The sequence below is a fragment of the Vigna unguiculata genome, chromosome 7 (assembly GCF_037176805.1).
Source record: "Vigna unguiculata cultivar grain cowpea cultivar isolate G323 ecotype 2 chromosome 7, ASM3717680v1, whole genome shotgun sequence".
Lineage (NCBI taxonomy): Eukaryota > Viridiplantae > Streptophyta > Magnoliopsida > Fabales > Fabaceae > Vigna > Vigna unguiculata.
Window position 1 is genome coordinate 25,680,001 of NC_140798.1, and position 7,718 is coordinate 25,687,718.

Sequence of the window (7,718 nt, forward strand, 5' to 3'; positions counted from 1 at the left end):
AATCACTTTTTAAAATATTAAGTCACATAAATGAAATTAATTTCAATTTTTAGTTGTAGGTCCAAGGATCTAGAAAATCCAAAAGAGTAGTAGTGACATTAAAATATGACATTTAATTATTTTAGGGTTAAATATGTTTTTGTCTCTCAAGTTTCAATGAAATTTGGAATTAGTTCTTCTTCAAAATTTTTGACCAGTTTAGTCCTTCATCTTTAAAAATACGTGAATTTAGTATTTTTAACCAAATTTTGTTAAGTTTATCTAATGTTTCAAGCGCATTCATGATAGTATTTGAATTATTTACACTGTTTGATACATTTTCGCTTCAATGTTAACTCAAATATTATAATAAAATGCGTTTAAAATGTCAAATAAACTTAATAAAATTTGGTAAGAATGACTAAATTCACGCATTTCTAAAGATGAAGTACTAAATTGGTATAAAATTTCGAAGAGAGACTAATTCCAAAATTCACTTGACACTTGAGGGACCAAAAACATATTTAACCCATTATTTTATTAATAAAAATTATATTATAAATAAAGATTTCTTTTAATCGAGTTTTATTATATAAGAGTCACCATCTTTCTAAATTTTTTTCTAAACTTTTTATCTACCTTCTTTCTAGATCATTGACTTCATCCTTCATCTATTTCAAAATCGAAGTACATCATAGAACTCCTGACGATAAGGTTTATCTTTCTACCCGATCAGTTTGTCGAATAGAATAAATTCATATTTTGCTCCTTTTAGAGTCTTTTAGGTTTTTGTAATGCATGTGTGAGGTTAGGGGGTTGCATGTGTCATCTCAAAGTCCTAGATGAATCTTTGTTCAATTAGGATTGTTGGGATAATGATTAGATAATTGATCTGAGTCTTTTTTTTGTGCAAATTTGCCTTCTATGTGGTTAGGAGTGCTTAGAGACAAACAAGATTGTGTTTTGTACTCATAAGTCAGGTCAAGTAAGAAAAATTAGTTATTTAAAATTGAATATGTTTGGGTATGGAACTGTGATTTATTACTGATTTGGGTTCATTGATTTTGATGTGTAATTTGAATTGGTTGGTTTGAGAATGTGAACTTGTATTTGTGTTGAATGGATGATTATGAATAGTTTTGATATGTGTGATTAGGGCTTGCTATTGTAATTACTTCAAAGATTGGTAAGTTTGGAATTGGTATCAGTAGGTGTATTGTTTGTTGTCATAAAGACGCTTGGTTATGAAGATCAAATGAGTCCTTAAAGCTTAGAAATTTGTGTATCATATCTTTACTTAGCTTAGGATGTTTTGACTTGTGTTTAAGAGTTATTTAGTATGTTAAAAAGGTGTCTAACATGTTGAATCACTTAAACATATAGATATGTGATCAACATATCAAATCAGCTAAGTTGACTAATAATTAGCTGATTTCGCTTAAGTGAAATCAATCTATTGACCATTATTCAAATGGTAGTTGAATAAAATACATATGATACTTAGTTATATAATGTTTGTATCGTATAGATCCTCCTAGTTGATAAAAAGTTGCTTATATTTTTTAAGTGTAAGTTAAGTTTTTTTCTTGGAGGATTTGTAAATACATTTTAATATAATTATTGATTATGATTTTTATCAACTATTTTATGCTTTAAATTAGTAAGATAATCCTACTAAATTGGAGTGTTACAATAGGAATTTGATATATAAAATTTAACACACACACACAGGGATAGCTCCCCGTACCCTACCCGTTGAATAAATATATGTCCCGTACTTGTATCCATATCCGTCGAGAATCTGTTATGCAGGTACTCGCATAATTTTTTAATATCTACGGATATTCACGAGTACTCACGAGTATTTACAAAAAAATAAAAATAAATATTTAACAACATATTTTAATCGTAAATTCAAATAAAATACAATACATATCATTCATAAATTTTAAATAAAATCCAAATAATCCATTTAAATAGCATTGAATAACAAATTACAAATAAATGATTTTTTTTAAACTAATTGATAAAAAAATAACTCATTCAAAATCAATATGTTAATATTTTAATCATGTTTTTTTTATTTAAATTAGAGTATAACGAGTACGAAATACTATGATATCCGTATTCACTTCGTTAACATGCGGGTATTAAAAATACCCGTACCTGATACCCACGGGCATCCATTTACAATATCCATTTCTTACCCGTTGCGGGTTTTATCCACGAATACTCGCAAATACAGATTTATATATAATGTTAATGAAATAATATTATCTTTTTCAAATTATAGTTGTTATTTTTAAAATTACCCCATAAATGTAGATCATTATTTTTCTAGCTTCTCCGGCTCATTTTAGGTACTATTAGATTCATTAGTTTTAACCTATTTCTCAAGCTCTAACCAATCATTTAATGATTTTCATTGTTACACTTTTCATAGATAATAGACATGTTATCCATCATAAGCAACACAAAAAGAATTGTCTATGGAGGCATTGTTTTCCCAAGTACTGGTACAGATATTAAGTTAAAGAAGGGTTAAAATAATATTGTAAAAGAAAAAAATGAGTTGGAGTATCTTTTATTGTTTATGCTACATTTTCAATGGTCATTGCTAACGTGCACATTTTTATTTTTATTTTATGCTTTAAAAAATTTATTAAATGACTTGAGATAAAATAAAATGAAATTTGACCCCATTATTTTTGTCAAAATATTCTGATTTAAAAATAAATCTTTGGAGTATACAAAATTCTCAACAGATTATAGCACATGCTCAAGTTATTCATGTAAAATGATGCTCAAGCAAAATAACAGGTATACAAGGAAAAGTTAATCTGCTAACACATTAAGGAATCCGGACTTGAAAACTTGGCAATCACAAGATCCGGTTGATGGAACTAACAGAACTGAGAAATCAACACCGAAAAAGCAGAACTGAGAACTCAACAGTTACAACCCTCTACAAATTACATTGGACATTACAAAACTTGATCTTGTCATTAAAATTTAAATCAAGATCAACAGTTGAAGCAGAGTTTAACAAGTAAATGAAACTTACAAAATTGTAAAATCTATTCATAGACATCCATAATCAATGAGCAACTCCACGCCTGGCCAACAAGCATGTCCAGCATTGGTTACATGTTTTGAAAGAGCACAAGCATATAATTGTCAAAGCAAATTCAGAAAATCATGGGAGGATTCATATCATCTCCATTGGTACAACATGTTTTATACTATATGCTATATGAAAGTTTATTTGTGCCTAAAAATAAAGAGCTAAAAACACTTCTGTTTGACTGCTTACCGTCTTCATCTTATTCCAATTTTGCGTAGCTCACGCAATCGACGAGCTATGTCTTGGATAAATAGTTTTCCATCATTGGTATTAAGAGAATTTGTTAGGTGCTCAAGAAGTTCATGATTAAGTTCAAGTGCTTCTAACCGGTCATTAAGATCCGATATTTCATTTTCTAGAACAACCAACTCAAAATCTCTTCTAGGTGTGGAGATTGTTGGTCCAGGAGACGTGGAATGATTGTTTTCTACAGCTGATCCATCCTTATCAACATGATTTCCATTCAACATTTTAGAGTTTTTCTGTGTGGACAGGTCAGTCTCTTCATGACCATCTAATTGATGCCCTTCAACATTAGAAGATCCTTGTTGATTTGATTTACTACTGACTTCAAGTTTCTCATGTCTATCATTAGGCGCATGCAAACAAATTTGATAAACTCTCTGTTCCAAGTTTTTCAAACATTGAGAAATGTATTCCTTTTCCTCTTCAAACTCTAAAATGAAGGTTCCACCAGTCTTAGCTGCATCGCCAACTCTGGATACTTCAAGATTCTTTGAACTGGCAAATTTTCTGAGTATGTTAGTTACACCAGTATTTTGTGTTGTGGCATTTTCTCCTCTCAAATCCCAACTTTCCTTATGCATATTGTGGCCCATAGGTTCAACATTCGGAATGCTTGATCTATAAAATTCTAGCTCGGCTTCCAAATCTTGTAACTCCTTTTCCTTTTCAGTGAGTAGATCATTAACTTTATCCAATTGATCTTTATCATATTCTGCTTGCTCTTCCATCATTCTTAAATATTGAAGAGCCTCCATCTGCAGTGCTGCCTTCTCCTCCTGTAACCTTGTAATCATAGACATTGCTTCATTTGTAGCAACAGCAGAAGCGTTTCTTTCTGCCTCCAGTTCCTTATGCAAAGAATCCAAGCATTGCCTGTAATAATGAACGTGTCGCCTCAGTCTATCAGCATAACACTCACCTTCAATTTCAGCAATACTGCTTTCATCCAGAGATTCAAGACCAGATTCCACCGAGGATGACTTTTTAAGTACCTGAACTCCATTTGAACTAGAATCCCAATAATGCGTCTCAGGCAAGTCAACATGATTAATAGGAAACGGTGATGATAAGGTAGATCCATTAGGAGCAGAATTATCTAATGGTGATTGCTCCACTTCCTCCTTGATGGTATCAACTTCCTCCATGGTTGGTTGTGTTATGACAAATTCAGTTTCTTTTCTTTCCGTAGTGACGACAGAGAATTTATCCGTGTTGCTTGAGTTCTCTTGACTAGGATTTGTAGGTGCAGCATCACATACCACCGGATCAGTCTCAGTAGATGTTTTTTCCTCTGTACCAATCTTCTCTGAAACTTCCCCATTTTTTTCAGATGCCATTCCGGTATCACTTGCTTGTGCAACATCTGAAGCTGGAAATATTTCAGAAAGCAGATGTTAAACAACTATTTTGAATAATAAAATTTGTATTAAAATTTGGAATACAGCGAAAGCGAAATCTTACATTTTTCTGATGATGCTCCAGCATGTGCATTTGTGCCATTCGCAGTCATAAGTTCAGATAGGGGAGCAGGAAGAGAATCCTGAGAAAGAGAAGTAATCTTACTGTCTTCTGGTTCTGATTCTCTATTAGAAACATTCCTAACAATAGGTGATGGTGAAACCTCATCCAGTGAAATGAGCTCAGGCAGTTCAGAACCCAATGACTCCTGATTTGTTTGCTGCAAGTCAATTTCTACTGCAGAATTGGCATTCACGCCTTGATGTTTACTGACATTTGGCTCCACACATTGATCTGAGGACAAGGGCAAGGGTTTGGCAGAACTACCATTTTCCGGATTCGAATTACTTGGAATATATTTTGTGGGAGGTGGTAATGTAATTTGAGCCATGGGGTCATTACTGGCTTCAACGTTCTCCTGAAACACACTACTGTTGCTAAAATCATCGTCATCAGAAAATGGAAATTCATTCTCAGAATCAGAAGTCAGTCTCAGCTCGCAGTACCCAACATGAGATAAGGGCTGAAAACTGTTTTTTCCCTCTAATCCGCTAAATTTATCCCTCATTTTCCTCATGTTATCCCGGTGATTTAAACGGCTTTGCCTTGGTGCACATGGCAAAGGAATATATGGCTTAAGAACAGCTCTACTACCAGGTGAATTTAGTTGGACAGATCTTGAGGAGTTCGGATCTGACTTCCAAAGCTTACCACAACAAGTACACTGTCTTGTACATAATCTTGAACCCTTAGAGCCAGCAAACAAATCTCTGCTTAGTGATGGACTTTTGAAACCAGCATCACCAAGAGCCAGCCCAAATTTACCCACCAACAATCTGTGAGATTTTCCATTGGCCTTGGTCTTTGCATTGACTGACAGAAGACAATCATCACACATCTTATGCCCATTTGCTACCTTACCATGAATATGACACAAAACCAGAGATGATATTTCTGATTTGTGATTGCTGCAAAACAGGTTGTCATAGAACTCTGGCCTTTGACGGCCTAAGATGTGATCAAGCCTAGAACACAACAAGCATGGCAGTTGCAGTCGGCAATAACTTGCAAATTTGGTGAGCATGTATGATAGCAAAGCATCTAGTAGCAGCAGAAATATCAAAAACCACTCACAAGCTGCAGATGTAAGATGGGAAATTAACCCCTTCATCCTCTTTGCTTTGACAAATGAAGTTTCCTTACCACTTGGTGCCATCTCCACCACAGTCGCTCTACAAACCCACAAGACTCAGACAATACAGGGAAACTCATCAATCAAATCACAGCCACCCAACTCAAAACCCAAAATTGCCTCACCAAGATAGATGATGAGCTAAGGCTAGAAGGCTACAAAAATGGAACAAAACAACTACCATTAGACTCAAAAGGTTAAAATTAAAACTCAAATTAAATGCATTGCATTCAGTATTTCTACTTTAAGAACACATGTATCTTCCTCCATAAACTATCCTACTCGAACCCAATAAGATCACAGTAAATATTATGAAAATTTCTTTTCCAACATTTATCATGGTTACAAATTCAGAATTCAAACTCCAGCCTAATGATTAAATCAGAATAGCAATGCACGGTGGATTGCATTTAGTTGACGCGCCATTTTAACAACGAAAAATTCCAGACATCATCCCTTATCATAGACAGCACAACCACAACAACAACCAACATCAAACAAATTGAGCATAGCCATAAATAAATCCTCAACTCCTTGGACAACGACAAAAAAACAATTAATCAAATAAATAAATAGGAACAGATTTTCAATTTAATTGAGTAATTGATTGATGAAAACGAAATATACACTTCCCTCATCGAACAACCTATACTAATAAATTATGAAGTAACCGTAAACATAATCAGAAAGTGAATTGAAACCAACCCAACCGTAACGCATTACGCCTTAGATTACCAACTACCAACTGCAATTTAGTTATCAGAATTAAATCAAATAAATTCAAAAGGACACAAATTTCATAAAGAAATAAATCAAAAAAGTGGTGGATAATCCACAAAAATTTGCCTGGTTTATTATATTTTGTTCACATTTTCTGGTGCTGGAAAATGCCGGTACCTGTTCTGTTTTGTTCTGTTCTGCAGACTGCGAAAGAGAAACAGAGAGATGAGGCACAGAGGCAATTTCTGATCAAAGATGGCATAGAATTTGTCTTTCTTTCCTTCCAAAAATAAGGAACAAACAAAATTATCAATAAATAAATCAAAAACAAAACAAAATAGTAAGAAAAAGTGAAGATTGAAGAAAAATAAGGCGCGAAATTACGAGTCGGTCCCTCCCTCTCCGCTTGATCAACGACAGTTGAAACCAGCGGTCTGATTTGTCACCTACGCAGCTGAAAAAAAAATCAATTTCTTAAAATATTTTTCTTTAAATGGGTTTAATTTGATAATTCATGTGTTGTTGTATTGTTAAATGATGAAACAAAAAACGTATCAAAATATACAGATTAAATTGAAATAATTAATAAATAGAATTGATTATGAATACGTAAGAATATCTGCACTTTGGGTTCATGCCAACTGCTCATCACGTTGCTATTTTACAGCTGCAACAATGGATGACTTTGCTATCAATCATTTTCAAAGAAAAATTATTCCCTTTAAGGGATATTGAGTAGTTTAATGCTCGAGAAACCGAAGTATAATTAAATTGTAATATATAAATGTAACATAAATAATTTATAAGTCAATTTTATAATATTAAAACAAGTTTATGTAAGATAGTGTAAAATTTAATCCAGATTTTTTGAATTTTTAGTATTGCTTTTTTGTTATATCTTTAAAATATATTGACTTTGAGATATTAAAATTAATTTAATTTAATTTACTTTTAAATATTAAAATCAATGTATTTTGAAAATAATGTTAAAAATATAAG

The 7,718-nt window shown here is 32.7% G+C and overlaps 1 protein-coding gene across 3 annotated transcripts; it reads right to left on the reverse strand.

Annotated features, from left to right (window-relative positions):
• Nucleotides 1–3,033: 3,033 nt before the first annotated feature.
• On the reverse strand, nt 3,034–7,248 carry LOC114189521 (putative myosin-binding protein 4). Of its 3 annotated transcripts, none has more exons than XM_028078109.2 (4): nt 7,104–7,248; nt 6,897–6,999; nt 4,811–6,154; nt 3,034–4,718 (listed from the first exon to the last, which is right to left on the reverse strand). In XM_028078109.2, the coding sequence occupies exons 3-4, from the start codon at nt 6,021–6,023 to the stop codon at nt 3,298–3,300; spliced, it is 2,634 nt and encodes an 877-aa protein (XP_027933910.1). In that variant the 5' UTR covers nt 6,024–6,154; nt 6,897–6,999; nt 7,104–7,248; the 3' UTR covers nt 3,034–3,297. The 3 variants fall into 3 exon arrangements, with proteins under 3 accessions (XP_027933910.1, XP_027933911.1, XP_085521310.1); XM_028078110.2 differs by having other exon boundaries at nt 6,897–6,994; nt 7,104–7,243; XM_085665184.1 differs by lacking the exon at nt 7,104–7,248 and having other exon boundaries at nt 6,897–7,039.
• Nucleotides 7,249–7,718: the final 470 nt, after the last annotated feature.

Excerpts from the sequence above, each read along its gene's own strand:
- LOC114189521 (XM_028078109.2), bottom strand. The coding sequence starts at position 6,023 with ATGGCACCAAGTGGTAAGGAAACTTCATTTGTCAAAGCAAAGAGGATG. Across the intron at positions 4,719-4,810 it reads TGGAGCATCATCAGAAAAAT|CTTCAGATGTTGCACAAGCA; the intron begins GTAAGATTTCGC and ends AAATATTTCCAG.